Source organism: Solanum pennellii, chromosome 1 (assembly GCF_001406875.1).
Source record: "Solanum pennellii chromosome 1, SPENNV200".
Lineage (NCBI taxonomy): Eukaryota > Viridiplantae > Streptophyta > Magnoliopsida > Solanales > Solanaceae > Solanum > Solanum pennellii.
In genome coordinates, this window is record NC_028637.1 from 98229843 (window position 1) to 98250684 (window position 20842).

Genomic DNA, 20842 nt, shown 5'->3' on the forward strand with positions numbered 1-20842 from the left:
AGTTTTGGATAGTTTTTCCCCATAATGTGATCGTTAAAAAACTATATATTCCTTTTGTAACAATTTTGTTATTTAAGATATTGAATATTTTTAGTAGGATATTTGTGGTGATTATCGACATGTTTGNCGTGTCAATGGTTCTACTCTACTAGTTCTTCTTCCTGCTTTACCCCCATTCGAAGATATAAGGTAGGTAGTTTAGATCATCACGAAATGGTTACTGAAAACAGAAGATAATTGTATGTCTAGTGTTGTATGTTTCTAGTTATCAACAGATGAACTTTGAGATTGTCCCTTAAAATATAGTAAGGCCCTTTGAGAAGTTTTGGGATACGGCAGACAATGATTTTCCATTTTCTGTTGTAAGTTTTGGATGGTTTTTCCCCATAATGTGATCGTTAAAAAACTATATATTCCTTTTGTAACGATTTTGTTATTTAAGATATTGAATATTTTTAGTAGGATATTTGTGGTGATTATCGACATGTTTGGATGTAAATAATACCCTTCTTTATTTTGGAAAGGAACGAGTAGTTACCAGCAAAAAAACCCAACACATTGTCATCCTCAAATTAACAGATCATCTCCATGCATTTTGTCATCCTTGACTATCTCAAATGTTATTAGAAGATACCATATAATTCAAATCCACGAGTAGATACTGTATCATACACTAGACTCTAAGAGAGGAAACTTAGGGAAGCAATTAAACAGATCTAGTTGGTTACAATGAACTCTTTGTGCATTCAATTACCAAATGTACAAGTAACAAATTTTTGTGCCTTGCATGGAAAACTGTAACATAAGGGAATGTTCCTGTGCTTACAAAACCATAATTTAGATCAAATCAACTCCTCATTTCTTTGTTAAGGAACTAGAATCAGGTACCACCATAGATTGTGTTGCCTTGTAATGCCTGCATAACGCAGACTTCTCTGTCCCTTATCAAGCTGAATTATGTAATTTCAACACGATTCCTGTGATCCAAGTACCCAAACATGCAAAACCTAGGCAAGCCTAACCTTCTGATATCCCCTTCTGGCTCTCTTCAAGACAGGGTGGGAGGGGCACTTATCTTTTCCCCTATTCATCCTATCTCCGCTCTCCCATTCAAGCTTTGACATAAATAAATTTCTATAAGGCACCTAAAGGAACAAATTGGCCCTGAAAGAGCGTGTGATGCATGAAGCTATTTAACATGCTTCCTCTATTTCACCTGGGAAATTATCAAAAGGAAAAAGTGAGGAGTTGAAACATCATTTTATATTGCTGTTCTCATTACTGGTTAGAAAACCAAAAGTTGAAGTTACAAGTAGAAAACCTGGCATCAGAGATAACTTTGACCCATGTCTGATAGATTCCATAATCTTTCACTCTGCAACAGATCAATCTAGGATTATCACAACTCTCTCAACTATTTTACAGATTAGGAGAGCATATAGAAGAAAAGATTTGACAGTATCAACAATAAGCAACAGATAACCATGTCGAGGACCTTCTAATAACAATAGTAAAAACAAAAGCAGACATTGGAAACCTTAAGGTCCCTCTGGCAGCAGAAGCACAATTATATGAACTTTAGATTTTCGTAATTTCATGCCATAAGGTAGTGTTTCAGAACTACCCAAATCCAGCTTCGCTGGGAACAACTCTAGTCCCATTTTCAAATCCTAGTTTAAGAACATCAGATCTCATATTTTTTGAAGGCTCAAGTTTGTCCTGAAAATGTTAAATCTCACTTGAAGCAGACCAAATCCAAATCATAATAGCTACTGATAAAAAAGGCCCCACAGTCTTTTGCCACTTCTGTCCTCCTTTAGTCATTTATTTCCCTTTTTTCATTCTATATTTTATCTTTTCCTTCCCCTCAGAACCATAGTTTGCTAAAATCACACATGTCGGGGTTCTACACCTTTCTTTGAGAAGGTTGTATCATGTATGTCTTACATAGCAGCATTAAGTAATTACAGGTGAGCAAAAAGCAAAGGGAAGTTCCCTTCCAATCTTGTAGGGATTCCCAGATGCTAAGAGTACCGCTTCTGCATCATTTACTGTTTCTGATGGCCTCAAGTTTAAGTTGGATTTTGTGATGGCCTCAAGTTTAAGTTGGACAGCATCATGGCAACTCCAGCCTTCCCATGTAAAACAATTTCAGAACACACTTAAGACTACTATCAATCATCACGAGCTTTTCTTCATGCTACACTAGTTATTATACCAATCAGACCTTATTGGACATTGTTGAATCATTTGACAATGTTATCAAAAGCTTAGTCTGTTAGAGGGATTCTCATAGTGGTCCCAAAAGTTTTTTTATGCCCAGAAAATGAACAAAAAGCATCTAGTTAAACTAAATCTTGATCAATGAGCAGTCCCATTCATATATAAAGTAACTAAGGGTAGTTCAAAACAAAGCCCTAACTACATCGCCGACATTATATGTATAGACTGGAAGAGATTGCATCCGCAAGTCACTTACAAGAATATATCATCAGCATCAACTTCTTGCAACAAATTGACGAAAAAGCGGAATCCATCTGGACTAACATCTCTGCACAGAAGTCCTGCGAAATTTGATCACAACTTAAGCATCACTTTCTATGTGTTATAATTAGAATCCGCAGACCATACCTTTGCCCTCGGCTGCGAGAAGGTGCTCTTTAGCCATTGCTGGAGCAATTCCCAAAGTCATTGCAGCATCACTAGCAGTGACCCCTGCTCGTAAAGCATCAGGTGTAGTAACCATAGATCTAATTCTAGTAAATACCTGCAGTTAATAGCAGAATTGTGGGTATTAAAGTTATAGAAAGTATATTATACACCAGATCTATTTAACAGGAATGGAGAAGGGCAGATTTCAAACTTCAATTGACTAGTGAAAAGTCTTTTTTGCTTCAAACTTAGCTGCACTCATGGTTATGTTAAGGAAAGGTACTCTTGGAATTCATTGAGGACTCTAACAAGATATGAACAAGCCGTCATCATCTAGGATCTCAGTATGCCATAAGTGATCATATGTGATGTCAAGATTGCATCCTACTTTATGAATAAGATACTAATTTTTTAATTTTTTTTTTGAGAATGCAAACATAAGTAAATTACTAACTCTTAAGATTCCTGTTTACGAAGTGATTCCAAAGTGGTGGCTCCTTTAGCCAAGAGAATTAGACGTAACTTGCTTCTCCTGGTTGCACAATTATTTCCTTAGCCTATCCACGTGATATCTATCTCTCTACTAGAATCAATGTAGAATGGTGTAAGACCTTCACATGCACCTTTAGATGACTTGGACATTAACATCCTCATTTTGGGGGGTTCACGCATGTACTTGGATGCGGAGTCGTGAGACCAGCTTTTTGAAGGTTTGACTATGATATCACAAAGAAAGAAGAGAAATTTCTGGGATAAGTTCCCAAAACGGCCAGCATAGTGGCCTGATGAAACGGTACTGTAAGAATGATTACTGAGGAAAGGTTGGTGCCGCAGAACAGTCAGGAAAGGAGGCATCATCAAGCGGAGCAGATACTGAAAAATCCAAGTGTTGCTGCGGGAATGGTCACCAAAAAAGACAAGAGTTAACTTGTGAAGAAAAGGAAAAATTTTGGCCTGGAAGACAGCCTTTAGGAGGCTGCGTATCGGTAGGAAGAAGCAACTTATATCTCTTTTAAGATTGTTGTCTCTGATGCCATGTGAAAGAACCTAAATCTAAGTATCAAACCTATGACCTTAAAACAATGCATAGAGTGGCCCAAGACCTATAAATACCTCAGAAAATCCCATTATACCCTTTTGTTTGGTATTATATAACTCAACACCGACTCAGTCTTATACAGTAACTAGACTTGTTTACCTATTCAATCATGGTTTGCTTCAGCTATAACTTATATAGGAATTCTACTTTGCCTATGATTAAATATTGAATGAGTTGTATCTCAGCTACCATCAGACATCTGCTACTTCAGAGAAAAATTGAATGTATATAATCACAATAACTTGGTTTGACTTAACCTATTCAGTTATGATCTTTATAGGAATTCTAATTTGCCTATGGATTAAATATCTAATAAGTTGCATGTTGTCTACAACCAGGCATCTGCTACTCGAGAGAACAATTGATGACAGATATGATAACAAGAACTTGAGTTGTCAAAAATAAGAAGAAGAAGAACTGTTTGACCCCAATATAAAGAAGGAGAACAATATCAAGGCTAAGAATTACTTAGAAGACTACAACCCTTACAATAAGTTGAAGAAACGCAATATAGGATGTAATCAGAGAGATCAGGGAAGACCCAAAAAAGCAAAAACCATATTGACAGAAAGGAGATGCTCAAACAGCGAAGCCAATATAAATGTTTCACCTCAAAATCACTGTGGCTTTTGCTTTGGATGACCATGACACCACTATCAAACGTCCGAAGCATAACTGGTCTGTAAAAGTGAAGTGTTATTTCCAAAAACTTATTTTGTGGAAGTAGTTGAAAGAACACCAAGTTACGCAAAATCTATAGTTGAGAACTAGTTCAAGGATGAACATAGATGCAAATATGTATATGTGTGTGTATATGTATAGGGAAAAAGGGAGGCATACACGTCAAACTTCTCCCAGAGAGAACACGCACGCAGCAAATCGTCAGGTGAGATCAATTCTGTAAAATCGCAATAAAGGAGTTATAACAGCCTGTAATGGCACTGACAAAATTGAAGAAGAAATTATTAAGAAACTAAAGTGACAGACTTTGAGTTGACGACTTAATAGTCAATAGAACAACACACCCAGTATATTCCCAGGTGGGGTCTGGGTAAGGTAGGTGTACGTAGATATTTCCCTTACCTCCTGAAGGTAGTGAGGATTTAATAGTCAATAAGAAAGAAAAAGGAAAAACTTTACAAGATGACCTGTTCCACGAGCCCGGTTGAAAAGGCAATAGATGTCAATAAGATTAATCATTCCTCCAGCTCTCTCCAGTGGAATTTTCGCAAAATCTGCCAACTAAGTAACAACAAATTGTTATTTTCGCATATTACTGAAAAGAAAATATTTGCAAGATCACAAGGCAAGTAAAAGTATTCTATTTCTTGGACAAGAATAACAAAGAACTTGAAGAAACTGATAAGTCAGCTTTCTTTTACCCATGCCTCACCACTGTCCCCACAAAAAGTTGGACTACAGTATCAAAAAGGTTGAAAGAACAAAAAAGTGACAAGGAACCTGACTGGAAACCTTTTGTACAAGAGTTCCACTAGCACAAGAGTAACTCTCCAACAGTTTTAGCCCTAAGGCATTGCACAAGTATATATTTAATAAAGCACTAAAACAAATAATTTATTTCTCAAATTATTCTTCTATGGTTCATTTCTGATAAAGCATGCTTGGAATCTCAAGGATCGCTCAGGTTTGACAATACTGTTGACAGCATTTGGTTTCTGGCATTTATCTTATGCTTGTGTGTAGATTAATACAAGGAAACTAGTGATGTTTTACTAAATAAGGTAAAACTTACATGGTAATCAAAGTATTACTTAAATGGGATGGAATGCGGAATAAGAAGGCGTGTATTAACAACCGTGGTTAGGAGTTCTAAAGACAAATATACCTTTAAACTATGCAACCCTACATAACAATTCATGTATTATTGTCGCCACATAACAGTGGTTGCATTATTATTCACCACATAACAATCCTTCCATTATTATTGAATACATAGACAAATCCTGCATTACTAGATCATGGACCAAATGAATTTGAAGTTTTAGCTTTCATATCTAAGGGACTTGGCCAAACATGTCGAACAGAAAATATCAATCTATCAACAATAGGAAACTAATAAAGTAAATTTTTTATCCCAACGATATCAAGCCTTAAATAAAAAATTGATAAGGTAGATATAAAACATTGAACATAATTGCTATATTAGCTCAGGAACCAGTCACAAAGTTAGTAAAGAGCATTACTTAACAACGCATGTCACATCATCTTTAGAATATGGACATGCATAAACTCCATAAGTTTATCTATCAGGCCACCTTTGGAAATTTCACTCCTTGTCATCAAATTCTTGCGCCAGATTCCCAGTCAAGAGCAAGTCAAACTGATTTATGATATATCAGCCAATCCTAACTTTGACACTAAAGCTTTTTATAGTTCTCATGTACTATCAAACCAAACTTTCTTGGCCTTCTAAAAACTTATTTAATGAGACAGTAGCATAACAAGACAATAGTAAGCAAAGGAATATCAAATACATCAGAACAGATTTCTATAAATATATCATGAAAGAGAGAGGGGGGGCTTCTACAACCAAAGCTCTGAACTTGGAAGATGACTAGTTCAACACTCTACGTTATGTTTTATTTGTTACCTCTTTTGGTAGAAGATTTTGTATGTTCGAGTAGGAAACTTCTAAATGAAGTCATTATTTGTCCAGTTAAGGTTCTGTCGTGCATTGAAGACTATTCCATTTAAGACATTGACGCTACAAGGGAGGACGATATGCACCTAGATAAGAATAATTAGAGAGCATAATTGCAAAGTGGTAGGCCAAATGTGGAATCTCATGCTTAATTCATTCACCATTTATTTTGTGATACCTTCGTGAAGACAAACAGCTTTTTTTGATAAAATAAGATATATCAATAATAGGCACCCAGTAGATTCAAGTAATTACAATAACAAAAGAGATGTTATCTCCAGTAAAACATTTGACTAGGCTAATGCTAAGGATCTGATAAAATCCAAAAAGTTGACTGGGCAATTTACATTAGTAAGGAAATTCCAGCAATAGAGACTAACTAGGCATCTAGAGATATACAGTTTTTGTGCAGGTGTAGTTTGAAGAAGGAATTCAAAAGCCTGGAAAGTTGTCCATCAAATAGTCATGTGGGTAGTTAGGAAGGGAGAAATTTAAGGGGCTCTGAGGCAAGCAAAAACTCTTTATGCCAGATACTTAGGACTCATATTTTCTGTAAACCTTTTTGGGTCCTCAAGCACCACCCCCGTATGTACAGATGACTGGCTTGACTTTGTATGTAAGAGCTTGGACCTAAGAGTTCATGTATTAAGCCTTTTTGTGACTTATCAGAGAGGAGCAATACAAGACTATTTTTTTCTGAGAAGGTAACAGTCTTGTATTATATTCCAAAAAATCAAACCTGCCACAACTTGTAACAGGTTTACTAATTACAAATGAGTATCAGGAAGATCTTCAATCCTAAATAAACAAAATTACAAGGTACCTAAACCATTCATTACTGATTCTAGATCTTCCATATACTCCTATTTACACCAAAAATGAAATAAAACCAAGCAATTCACCTTCATCTTCTGGATGCTGTTACTTTTGTTCTGGAAGCATCTGAGGTTCCTCTCTTTCCACACAGACCACCAGATAAAGGTGGGGATGATCTTCCATCTTTCTTTGTGACCAGAAATGTCTCACTCGGGCCAAATTTACATTCTATATCAACACATTAGAAACTTTCTATATACTCTTGATGTGCTCTTTATATTATTAAGAGTCAAAATAAGTTCTCTTTGGTGGCTACTTGGTTAACATTCTCATGATCCACTTTGAAATTTGCAACAAATCTGTTGAGTAAGTTATGGTCTTACACGGCCTGAATGACAATTAAGATCGATACCTGTAATCTGTGGGAAGATCTGTTGCACTTAAAAGTTTTGTTGCTGTTATTTTAACTATTGCTTGGCTCTCAGATAAATCACTGGTTCACAGGTCCAGCAAAAAGAAAGATATCAAAGATTTAACAGCAAAAGGGAAATTATAGCCATGGGAGCGGAGATTTTTTTTATTAAATCATCAGGTAGCAACATGTTGTTATCGGAGTCAAAAGGCAAAGACAACATTTCATATGTGCTTGCGAACATTGGCATCTAACTTAGCTGCATTTATAATCAAGACTAGCTCATAAAAATGGATACACTTACTAACATAGCTACCAGGATAAAATACCTGCCGAGATAATTGTTGATGATACAACGCACCAGCAGATTCTTTAGTAACAGGAGACACAATACCAACACTTAATAGCAATTCTTGCATCTCTTCTTTGGTTCCATTTTCCTCATCATTTGTGCCAGTGGCCTGACTAGTTGAGCCAGAGAGAAGCTTTGCTCTCATTCTCTCTGCTAGAGTCACCATTTCTTTAGCTTTATTCTGTATATGAGAATTATATCAACCAATAGTAGAGACATATGCAGATAGGGAACTTAAGTTATCAACCAAACAGACCGATTTGCATATGTAAGAGTTACCAGAACTTCTAGAATTGTCACTTAGCCAAAACAAAATAAATATAGCATAATAAAATCGATAAGCCAACTGTTAAGTATTAAATGTAGTATTGTCAATTATACATGTAACCCTGATATCTGAGTGTAACTATAAGAACTTAGTCCATTCAATCATTAGACTGGTTCTCCCAAACTCTCTTCCTCCTCTATTTTGGCATCAGCATCAATTACTTAACATGAAGTACCTAATCTTTCTTTCTTTTTATTATGGATAAATTCCACCGTATATATTCCAACATCCAAATAAATCTTAGTCAGTACATTGTTATAATTGAAACCAAAATTTCCGCAGGCTAACTCTTGCATGCTTCATTTCATAAACTAAATTGCATATCTTCCAATATGCAAACGCAAGAAGTTCCTTTACTCATCAACAAAAAAAAAGATCTTTCGTATCACGACAGCAACAAGTACGAATAACTCCGTCCACCAAGACTATGACAGAAAAGAAAAAATCACCTGGTAATTTTTGTCAATGTTGGAATTTAAACCAATGACCTCATGGTTCTCAACCCATGTAACACCACTATGCACATTGATGCCAAACCTCACACATTTTAAAGCTAATATGAATGCTTATTGCACCTATTCTTTACATATTCACCAAATTTCCAAGTCTACATATAAAATAACTATACAGATAAAAGACTTAAACTTTACCATACCATAAGAGCGTTCAAATCCTGAAAAGCTTCCTGCAAGCTCTTATCAGTATTCTCCCATATTTCCTGCTCTTTCCTCAATATCCCAGCTACCCCAACAACTGGCATCCTCACCGCCAATCCTCCATCAACACCCGACCCATGACCTGACCCTAACCCAGAACCCGAAGCCTCCTGCCCAGATTTTTTCCCATCTTCCCAAGCCTTCTTTCTCCATGCTTCCCAAAACTTCTCCACGAAAGAGTCAATATCCGATTTCCCCCTAAGAATCAAAGTAATCACCACGACCCCTTTCGTGCCCTTTTCACCAAGTGATGCCTGAAATCGGAATCTTGGGCTAGCGAACATCGACTTGATGGACCTTTTGAGGGAGAATATGTGGGTGACGGCTGAAAGAGGGATGAAAATGGCAGTAGGGGAGGTGGTGGATTCTTGGACCCAGATAAGACGATGAGTTGTGAGAATAACGACGCCGGCTTTTAGGTTTGGGAAACTGGGGGTTTCTTCAGAAAAGAGGTCTACGGAGGAGAGAAGGCTGCACTCTACTTCACCTGGTTGAAGAACCGGTCGCCCACTCCCGGTGAGCTGTGCCGACGGTAGCCAATTCCCGGCCATACTGGCAAATTTTCGGGAAGTAATACTCTGAAGACGAACTGAATAAACTATAAATTGACTTCACAGATCAAATTTAGTAATTAGAAATATTTTTAGATAAACATTATTTTGTTTTGCTCTAATAAGTTGAAATTTGCAGTTTCTTTACAATAATCATAACTTAAAATTATAATGGCAATTATTGTGTAATAATGGATGATGATGCCATTCAATAACTAAATTAAGTAGAACAATATTTATTATCATATTTATCAACTAACGAATAATATATAAATTAATTATAATTAATGATAAATATAAATTAAGAATTAAATGTATAGTTATTATTCGATACTTCAAAATAATATAGTCGATAGCTATTATTGGACGGAGTAGAAATTTGCTTCATCCATGATAATTCCCTAAATTCAATTTATTAAATACTATATTCAAGTTAAAAGAGAGAAAATAAACAACTCTTAGATATTTTCTCTATTTCATATTAATCAAATTTGTGAAACAATATATACCGATTAAGAAAAATATTTAAAGATATAATTTAAATGTTACTTTTCACTATTGTCCTTAGTGAAATGATAGATACAACTTTGTAAGTAGGCACTTCCTTGAGCTGTTTTACACACTTTAAAAAAAATAAATCAAGACATAAATTGAACATAATTTTTTATTCTTATACTTATTAATTATTGTTAAATTTATTAAAGTTGGCACACTGAAAATCTAAATGAAAGATAAAATTAAAAAAATACTCTAAAAATAGTCTTGAAAAATAAACAATTAAATTAATTTAGAAAAATAAAAATGCCTAAAAAATTCAATTATATAGAATAAAGGGAGTAATATATCTTCTAGAGAGTATCAAACTTCATTCATGGACAAATTTGAGAAAAACATTAAAACTTCCGTATTAAACTTTAAGCAATTCAATTATTTTAAATAAAAATCTTTTTTTTTTTNTAACAAAGGAATGTATGAAATCAAAAGAATGCATGTAGAAGGAAACATTGTGCTAATTGAATTGGTTGGTGTCAATAAATATATTATTTTTGTAAAATAAAAAGTTAAGGGTAAAAATTGAATTTCTAAAACTTTCCAAATAATGAAATTTGGCCCAAATACTATTTTTTTCTAGTATTTGGGAATTTCGAAAATTTGCCAAAAAAATTTGCCAAATAATAAAAAAGTGTATGGACAAAAAAAATTTGCCAAGTTTTTTCCCAAGTTTTACTTGCAAAATTTATGGCCAAACGGGCCCTTAATGTTTGGTTTGAGCCCCTATGTCACAATGATGATAGCTTTACTTTTTTGGCTAACAAATCAAATTATTTAATTGTTTTATCGCGTTATTGAGTGTTTATGTTTATCAAAAGAAAATATATTAATTAGATAAGTCTTTTGTACTAAACAGATTTATTGATGTTCATAAGTTAATATTTTTTTTTGACTTACTTGAGTAGATTTTGAGACTAAAAAAATGAATATACTTTCTATTTCTATTTATCGAGTTTATATCTGTCTTATATTTTTATGGGAGAAATTCATTCTCGAAATACCATCTAAATTCAACAATATATATTGATGTACATATATCTCTGATATATAGTTTATCATCTATACAAAAATCTATTTCATACGATACATATATTATATTCACATGTGATAATTTTGTTAAATAAAATTTTTGTTAGACATTGTTAATTTTTAACTATTATTAAAAATAATAGGGTTTATCATGTATTTATGAAAATTTACCCAAAATATATTTATTGAAACCTTCGTTTACTCTAAAACCCTAGAAAACTGGAACTTTGAACTGTCCTTAAACCCTTGTCTCCCTCACTGTGCTACATGAACTCTTGCTCTTCGAAGAACCATGTTACCGGGTAGAAATTCACGGCCTCAGCATCCATCTAAGTTTCAGGCCAATGGAACTGCTCCTTCACCTCCCCTGCAGGTTTATATACGGTTTTTTTGCGTCTTATGTTACTATTTTGTCTCTAAGTTGATTATATGTTTAGATTCTTGATTTTGGTTATTTTTTATTAAATTTCATCAGGTTATGGGTAACCCAGCAAGTTTTATGCCAAACCATATGCAAATTCAGTCTCAGATGGCAAATCCAAACAATAACCCGAATACCCACTTTTCCTCTGGGCAGCTTTTGGGGTACCAAGTGAATCAGATGAATAATGCTAATTTTCAACAAAAAGGTCAATTCTTGGGGCAAAATATTGTTAACCCACCTCAGTTCTTGAATCAGAATGTTGGTTTTGGGGGTATGCCCAATCCAATGCAAAATATGAATCAGTTTCTGCAAATGCAAATGGCTATGCAAATGGCAAGTTATGCTCAGGCTCTTTCAGGGAGTGTTCCAATGTATCCAAACCAGGTGCCTCAGGGTATGGGAATTCAAAATTCTAACATTGCTATGAATAATGCACATTTTGGTCATGCGAATGCAAGTGGAAATTTGTCTAAGCAAATGGCTAATGGAAGTCAGCAATTGCAAGGGCAGTCGCCAGTGATGAACTCTTTTGGTGTTGTTCAGCAGCAACAGACTCAGAACTTCAATTCTCCTGCTTCTGCTAATCCACAGGTCTATACAATTGGTTCCAGCATTCTGTTTTGCTGTACTTCAAAAGCACATTTGTTTAAGCTGGTTTAGTTTCTTGCTATGTAGTGCTTTGGTTGTCTTCTCTTAGACCGTCTTAATATATTTAGTGCAATATGTTTTACTGGTTAATTCCATATGTTATATGCTTCCATTCTCTTAAGATAATGAAGCATTGATAGATTGTGATGAGCCTCCTTAGCTAGTAGCATGCTAGGAAAAGAAGTAACATTGAGCTAAGCAAAAAGTCATGTCGTTTGTGTACTTATAAATGATGTTGTCTTAAGTAACAGCGTAGCTATATAACTACATTATTTCTCGTTGCTATGGCTCTTGTTTGACACTTTGTACAGAACATAATTATTGTTAATGTGAACTGGAGTAAGCTGTGTTATAGAGGAGAGCTGTTCCTGTTATTGGATGCACGCATACGTGATGCTTGTTTTAGCCTGCAACGTTTGTTAAAGCATGTTTCTGCTTATTCATACTAGGTTTCTCAGGGTATGGGTCCTCAAAGTTCCAATTTTGGTATGAATGCACATTTGGGTCTTGTGAATGCCAATGTAGCCGCCCAGCAGTCTAAGAGCGGCTTGTCCAAGCAAATGCCTAATGTGACTCAGCAATTGCAAGGACAGTTGCCTCTGATGAATTCTTTTGGCTTTGCTCAGCAGGCACAAAATCAGAACTTTAATGCTCCTACTTCTGCTAATACACAGGTGAATTCACTTGGATCCTGCATTCTGTGTTGCTGTACTTTTAACTCCGTAATTTGTTAGAGCTGGTTTATTTTCACCAAGTAATTCTTGGTTATCTTCTCTTAGACCGTTTATTCTATTGACTGCAGTATGCACTACCGCAAAAACTCCTAAACAGCACCCTGCCTTTCGCTTAAGATTCAAGATTCTGTAGCATAATAGATAGTAATGAGCCTCCTGAGTTAGTAGCATGGTGGGGAAAAATGTCGTCTTACAACTGGTAAAGGATGTTGTCTAATTTGTAGCCTTGTGGTATGACGGGATTATTTTTACAGCTAGGTCATTGGTAGTTTTCATCGTACACTTGCTACATGACATGACTATTGTTTATTCAAGTGAATTGGAGCTAAGCTGCATTATAGAGGATGACTATTACTGTTTGTGCTCCTGTAATGCTTATTTTAGCTAGAAAGTTTTGCTAAAGCTGCATTATAGAGGATGACTATTACTGTTTGTGCTCCTGTAATGCTTATTTTAGCTAGAAAGTTTTGCTAAAGCCTGTGTTTTTGTATTGTTCAAACTAGGTATGTCAGGGTATGGGGCCTCAAATTCCCAATTTTTCTATGAATGCGCATTTGGGTCTTTTGAATGCCAATGGAGCTGTCCAGCAAATGCCTAATGTGAATCAGCAATTGCTAGGCCAGTTACCTATGATGAATCCGTTTGGCTTTGTTCAGCAGCCACAAACTCAGAACTTCAATGCTCCCGCTTCTACTAATACACAGGTGAATTCACTTGGTTCCTGCACGACTATTTTGCTGTACTTAGCTGTGTTGTGTGTTCGAAATGGTTTATTTTTTTTTTACTAAATAGTTTCTTTGGTTATCTTCGATTACAGTCTTAATCTATCATCCACAGCATGTATTACCTAGTTATATAGATTAAGGAAATGGAACTGCTTGTTCAAGAGCTTACTTGAAATTCCCACGGTTTGAGCACTATCTTTCACTTAACATGATTACTTGGTAATGGATGCTATCTTTAGCTTATTTTGTTCTTCTATGGCAAATTATTTGTTCTAGCTTGTTCATTTGAAAGTCATATTTGACACCTCCCACAGAAATATAATTGTTTGTTCTTAATGAAGATTGGAGTATACAAGTTGTTTTATAGAGGAACACTTCCATTTTTTGATTTGTGTCGATAGCATGATTCTTGTGTTAGACAGAAAAGTTGCTAACAAATGGTTCTGCTTATTGTTCCAATATCAGTTTTGGGGTAGGATTTAATTTTAAAGAATACTTGACCGCATGCTTATTCTAAAAATATTAAATCAAATTTAGAAGGCTTTATAACTTGCGCAAAAGTTACAACATCAGATTAGATTTCTGTAACTTTAAGTTACAAGTCATTGGTAAGTCTCAATGCATCTAGGATCACAGTGATATAATTTGCGTAAAATAAAATACAGTATTTAAAAACAAATAGATAACATAAAAGTCTTCTTGATCTATGCATTTTTGCTCTGAGAAGAATCGAGGGTCATTTGGGCTATTCACATTTGATGTTTCTTCTGTTTCATCTTAGTCCTATTAATTATTTTGCAGGCAAATCATGGATGCGTTGTTGGGATTAGCCCATCAAAAGGCAACCAGCAAAATTCTTATAATAGTAACTTCTCGAGGAATCAAAAGCACGACGCTAAGTATGTTCTACTCTTCTGATTCATTTATGTTTCTTTGTTCTATATATAGCTTTTATTCTTTTATTCCTTTCCTGATCTCCATGTTCTGCATATCTAGGAATTCCAAGTTTGGTAAAGGGAAGTTCTCAACTCATAACAAAAACCTGGGAAAAGGTGAGAGTTGTCTTGGTTTTTTGCTCATTTTTACATCTTACCTATCCCTATGATTTGTCAGTTCTAAAATGTCTCTTTTTTTGGATGAAGCAAGTGATTTCATGAAAAAAGCATAAAAAAGATGCNCGTCTTGGTTTTTTGCTCATTTTTACATCTTACCTATCCCTATGATTTGTCAATTCTAAAATGTCTCTTTTTTTGGATGAAGCAAGTGATTTCATGAAAAAAGCATAAAAAAGATGCATAAGCTAAGGATTTGTCATTGGAGATCACAGAAAGTCTGGCTTCTATACATAAAAAAAAGACTGCCCTGTTATTTGATTTTCCACTAGCATGAATTGGATATTTAGTATTTCCTTAATAAGCTTCATGATATAATTTAACCATTGTAGTAGTTGGAGATGCAATGACCAGTATTGAATTTGTAGGTTTGAATTCTGGTTAGAAAAGAACTTTGTAATGAAACAGCACTCATCTTGTATACTGTATCTTTCTCATTTTATGTATATCTCATTTGTTTCTGGATATATGTTGCTTGTAAGGTCAGCAGTTCTACTTGTATATTGTGTATCATTGCTCTTGAATTGCTTGTAGTAACTACTTTCATTGACTCATTTTTTATCAGGTCATCACAGAAATGGGGAGAAAAAAAATATTCATTCTAATTCAGTGAAACCTGAGATGGAGAAAAAGAGGTATTTCTCGGTTTTAGTGGAATCTTATGTTGCATTATATGCAGCAGTAAGAGAAGTCTTATTGACATTTATTTAGTCAGTTTTGAGAAGTTCTCTGACTACAATTTTGCAAGGAAGTTTTTTGTTTTTTTTTGGTGTGTGCGCCTCTTGTCTTTCTTGGTGATCAGCTTTTTAACTTTCTTGAGACATTACACGCCATTAGTTTGTTTTCAAGAAGTTGATCAGCAAATACTTCAAAAGTTCAATGTGGATAATAGGGATTTTTTTAGATTCACTAGCAATAAAGTAGAAACTGATCTATTGTATTACCAACTAATAGTTCAACTATAACAACGTCCTTAAACAATCAAATTGGTTTTTCTGTATGTCATATGAGAGAATGGAAAGCCCTCGTAAAATTGAATGTCGCCTATATCTGGTACCTGTGCTTGTGGAAAGTAGCAGGTACCCAGTTGAGTAGCATGATGGTTTCTTGTTTGATTTCTATTTATGATGGGATGTTGTTCTGAAAAGAAAAGCAGCATAATCAACTCCTATTAACTTCTGCCATGTTTCAGGAGTTGATCTTTAGATTTTGTTGTTCTTTTGGCGGTTGTCTTCACTATTTTCTACACTGCTACCTCTCAAGTCTTCTTCATTTAAATCACCTATGTTTTCTTGTACTTTATATTTGTTTTTCACTTTTGTTTGATTTTTGATTTATTTTGTGTGGATATTACTCTGTGTTGCAAAGACCTCTCATGGTGACTTACTCAGCGCAAGAAATTCAACAGTGGCGGGAAGAACGCCGTAAGAACTACCCTTCAAAAGGAAACATTGAGAAGGTTGGTTACCTCTACTTGAAACTGATGTTTGTACTTGAATGTATAGGAACATGACATATCTTAAGAATAAATATGCTTTGCTGCAGCAGCTAACAGGGAAAATGGTAGAGTCCGAGGATAATTCGAATGCTGCTAAGTTGCGCCGTCAGGTATGTTGATATCTCAAAATTAGCATCCCGTGTCATCAGAAGTTGCTTTTAAGATGCGAACTGTGTAATTTGTTTTTATGATTAATACCTGTTATATCTGTGTGCATGCGTGTCTGTGTGTAGATTAATGTTGTCTAAGTGCACTTCTTCTCCTGTGACATGAAAGTCCTAAGGTTTTTATTTACATATTTGTTTGCTGAACTGGTCATCAAAAAAGATAAACAAAATTGAACTCAGTAGCTGTCCGTCTTTGGCTTGAGGTTGGCAACACAATTTTTTTCCTCAAGCTCAATTTACATTTTATGCATATTCCGCAGTTGATGAAAACCACTAGTTTTAAGAAGAGCACATATCTGCAGCCCAGGGTCCACAGTTTTATTCTTTTCACTGTTTGCATTGTGTTGTACATGAAAATATTATCTTGTAGTGCACATAGGCTGAAGTTAGTGTAGCTTAGGTATATTGTCCAAACTACACCTTTTTCTTGTTGTATCCATCCTTCCATTGGATGCTATATTGAGATACTAAGGTAGAAATGAGGAACACCAAAGCTGCCTGTTTCTACCCCTTCCTGCTTCATATGAAAAGTAAGCATGAAAAGACAGCTATTGAAGAAATGAATGAGCTATGTCTTTCTTCTTCTTTGCAAAAAGAAGACATATTATCGAAGTGAGTAAAATTGTATGATGAATTCCTTTGTTAAATCAACTAAAAAAATTTGAGGATAGTATTTTGATGTACTCTCTTCATTTGGATCTTCATGATGTTTCTAATGTTTTCTATTTCTAGAGATGCTATATTAATACCATTGAGGTCCATGCCAAGTTCAAAATACATATTCCTTCCCTCAAAGAAAGACATGAATCACGTACTCTTGACTATTTTCCAGTTGTCTCCAGATTTTGTGAGATTTTGTTTGGACTATAATCTTAAGAAACAAGGGAGGTGAACGTATGCAAATTGAATATTGGTGAGTGGAAAAATAGCTGGGTCTTTGGTTTTCTCTAACTCTCTGTTGAGACTGGAGAACTAGCGTACAGTCTTTATAGGATGTGATGTTAAGAATTTGGCAGCTCAAGTAGGAAACTTGAAGGCTTTCTGAAATTTTCTCTTCCATAATAAGCTAAAGATCTTGTGCATTCCTCCTCTAATCTCTAAAAACCTTCTCAAAATTCCTTTCTTGCGTAGCAGGTTCTAGTCTCAAGATCACGGGAACTGAACCTTTACTCTTTGTTTGCTTTCTTTACACATTTTAATTAACACTGCATGTCTATGAGGATATCCACATTCCTCCCAACATTGAATGTTTTTCCTTTAACTCTTTTGATTGTCCAAAGCTTCTTTTATAATTAGCTAAAGATGCGTGCGCAATATCTGAAATGCAAGCATGTTATAGCTTTCTTCTGAAGGCTGAACCTAAATGACCGATGGTTTTGTTATCAAGACTTGCATATTAAACATATGCTGAATTTGCATTTATGCTACACTTTAGAGAAGAAGTTCCATACTTGGAGGAAGTAAATGAACAGTGGTTTCCCTTGTCCATTCAATGTACATATATTTTCCACACATCTCTGTTCATCACACGAATAGCTTCCACATCTTTGCCCCTCTGTTATCTTAGAATGCTACTCATCTTTACACCACTCTGATTGCACTAAATATATTCTACTTCCTGTACATTCCTGATCGTCCTGCATGGCTAATGTAAAATGTCCATGGACCTATTATTTGGTCATATACTTGTATTATTTACTCTTTAGCAAGTTTAGTAAGGCTCTCTCTCTCTCTTCATCCGTTTCATTGTCTGTATATACTGGCGACTCTTAACCATTCATGTTGGTTTAATTAGTTGAACTTTCTGCAGCAACTTAAGGAAATTCTAGCCAAGCAGGCTGAGTTAGGTTTTGAAGTTGCAGAAATACCATCATCCTATCTGTCAGATACTGAGAAACAAGTGGATGGGATGGAGCAAAAAAGGCCACTGAGTAGAAAAGAAAGGTTCCAAAAAAGGTTCAATAAAAAAGAAAAGTTCAACCGAAATGATCGTTTCTCCAAGAAACGAAGATTTGGAAACTCCGATTCACCAAACACTTGTGATCAAAAGGACTTTCCTGCTGGAAAACAGGATGTGAACCGTGAATCTGTAACTCAGGTTACAAAAAGTGCGAGAGAATCAACACTGCTGCAGAAACTATTGAGTTCAGATATTCAAAGAGATAAACGGCGCCTATTGCAGGTCTTTAGGTTCATGACCATGAATTCTTTCTTTAAAGATCAGCCTGGGAAACCCTTGAGGTTTCCTCGAGTGTTACTTAAGGAAACGGGGAAAGAAATTGAAGCTGCTGAAGAAATATCTGATGCTATAGATACAAACATTGAAAAATCATCATCATCATCATCAGACGACGACAATGACAAGTACGAAGAAGACAATATTGCTGAATTTACAGAAGCAGTTAGTGAGTTACAAGAAGATAGTAGCAGTGAAAGTGAAGAACCTGAGGAAGAACAAATCTCTAGTTAAACAAAACAGCCTGTATCTTTGTCACTGTTTATTGTATATGCTTGTTTGTTATCTTCCATCTTAATTATGTGTAAATTCTAATGTCTAATATCATAGCTGGTATTGAAATTTTGATTTTCAAGGTTTATTTGATGAAACTTTTGGGCATGTAGAATAGCAGTGATGTCTGTTAGTATTAGTTTATTTCGAGTGTATTACGTGGTCGTTTTGTAGTTGGTTAAAGTTATTTAGTAATACATAGAACCTCAGGATAATCCTTGGTTAAGTATAATTATATGAAATGTCAATATTGGAGGGAAAATAAAGCAATGTTGATTGATGAAGAATATTTAATTTTTATTAATTTCTTAGCAATAAAATACACAAACTAGTAGTTTCATGATTGAGAAGAGTGGTGGCATTAGGCTGTTGAATATACCATCCCAGCTTTATAAAACATAATTATTATATTCTATCAATTTGAATTCAACACGTTAATTTCCCTATGAAAGATCAAAGAAGATGCCAAATTAAATTATTTGATTATGAACGTAGTTTAAAAATAAAATATGTATAAATTAGTCAATCAGAAGATTCATAATGTCTAGTAGTCAAATAACGATCAAGAGTTTAGATTAATATTACTCATTTTTTTTCACGTTAAGTGGAGAATAGTATGTCTTTGATAATTATACATCAATATTTGCTATTATAACTTTTGTTAATTCTCTAATTAACTATTAAATTTAGAGTATCATTAATTAATCATTATATACACGATTTAAAATTAAATAAGTGATTTCTACTCTATTTTGTGTATATGTGTTGGTACGTAAGTAAAAAATTTTGTTCTAGAAGCATATGTATGTAATTTAATTTAAATAAACAATATGCAAGGTAGGGGTAGAGAGGGGACTACGTGAGTTAGGTTGATATGATGCGTGTTGGAGAGTAGGATATAATGTCACTTGTTAAATTCTTAATATTAAAGTCGTATTCTTTATTTAAGAAACTTAATATTTTTTTAAAAAAAATATTTTTCAAAAGTTTTGAGGAATCAAACCCGAAAAACAAAGACAAATTTAAATTTCTAGAATTGGAAAATTCTATTACGTACTATTCTTGTTTTGCTTGGGTTGTAAAACTCAAGTTACTCCTCTGTCTTAAATTACTTGTCCATCTTTTCCTTTTTAATTGTTTTTAATTATTTGTCTATTTTGACAATTCAATTAATTACTTTGAAAAAGATGAAATTTTTTTTAAAATTTAAATTTTTAATTCACATACTTCATAAATTAATAAGAGCAAAACAATAAATCATTATATTAATTATTATTTTCTTAACAAATATATTAATTTAAAAATAGATTAGTAATTATGAACAGAAAAATAGTACTATCTGAAAGTACTAAAAATTATTTGAATTTAGACTAGAAATTCCTGCAACAACGGTCAAAATACGATTCTCTCTAGGGTGCCGCGTATATAGGGGAATAATAATAATAATAATAATAATAATAATAATATTATTATTATTATTATTATTATTATTATTATAATAATAATAATAATAAACGGTTGAATTCTTTGGCGGTTGATTTACGAAAAAGAAGATTCCAAAAAATGAGACATCTCAAAGCGATTGGTTCAAATTATTAAAAAAAATTGCATAGTGCGACTTTCCTAACGTGTAAAATCTGGAAACAAATTAGCTTCCTACGTATATATACTTTCATCGTTTATTTTTATTTTTCGTATTTGATAAAATACTGGAAAGATGAAAAATATTTATCACTCTATCATAATTTTTATTAATAATAATTTTTTCTTTCTTAAAAGACAATAAAAATTCCATATAAATAATTAACTACTGGTTTGAAATATAATTGTTCATGAATAATTAAAAAGGAATAATT

General features: G+C 34.1%; 2 protein-coding genes across 4 annotated transcripts; one reads left to right on the forward strand and one right to left on the reverse strand.

Annotated features, from left to right (window-relative positions):
* Positions 1-604: 604 nt before the first annotated feature.
* On the reverse strand, positions 605-9685 carry LOC107008359 (vacuolar protein sorting-associated protein 36). Its single transcript, XM_015207362.2, has 9 exons — positions 8977-9685; positions 7971-8174; positions 4900-4993; positions 4592-4649; positions 4362-4431; positions 2632-2767; positions 2480-2564; positions 1322-1375; positions 605-1216 (listed from the first exon to the last, which is right to left on the reverse strand). Exons 1-9 carry the CDS (start codon positions 9586-9588, stop codon positions 1213-1215), a joined length of 1317 nt encoding a protein of 438 aa, XP_015062848.1. The 5' UTR covers positions 9589-9685; the 3' UTR covers positions 605-1212.
* Positions 9686-11350: 1665 nt separating this feature from the next.
* On the forward strand, positions 11351-19098 carry LOC107008514 (GATA zinc finger domain-containing protein 14). Of its 3 annotated transcripts, none has more exons than XM_015207584.2 (10): positions 11351-11542; positions 11645-12184; positions 12691-12915; positions 13479-13679; positions 14502-14599; positions 14697-14752; positions 15378-15447; positions 16181-16271; positions 16358-16420; positions 18288-19098. In XM_015207584.2, the coding sequence occupies exons 1-10, from the start codon at positions 11462-11464 to the stop codon at positions 18945-18947; spliced, it is 2085 nt and encodes a 694-aa protein (XP_015063070.1). In that variant the 5' UTR covers positions 11351-11461; the 3' UTR covers positions 18948-19098. The 3 variants fall into 3 exon arrangements, with proteins under 3 accessions (XP_015063070.1, XP_015063071.1, XP_015063072.1); XM_015207585.2 differs by having other exon boundaries at positions 16361-16420; XM_015207586.2 differs by having other exon boundaries at positions 12700-12915.
* Positions 19099-20842: the final 1744 nt, after the last annotated feature.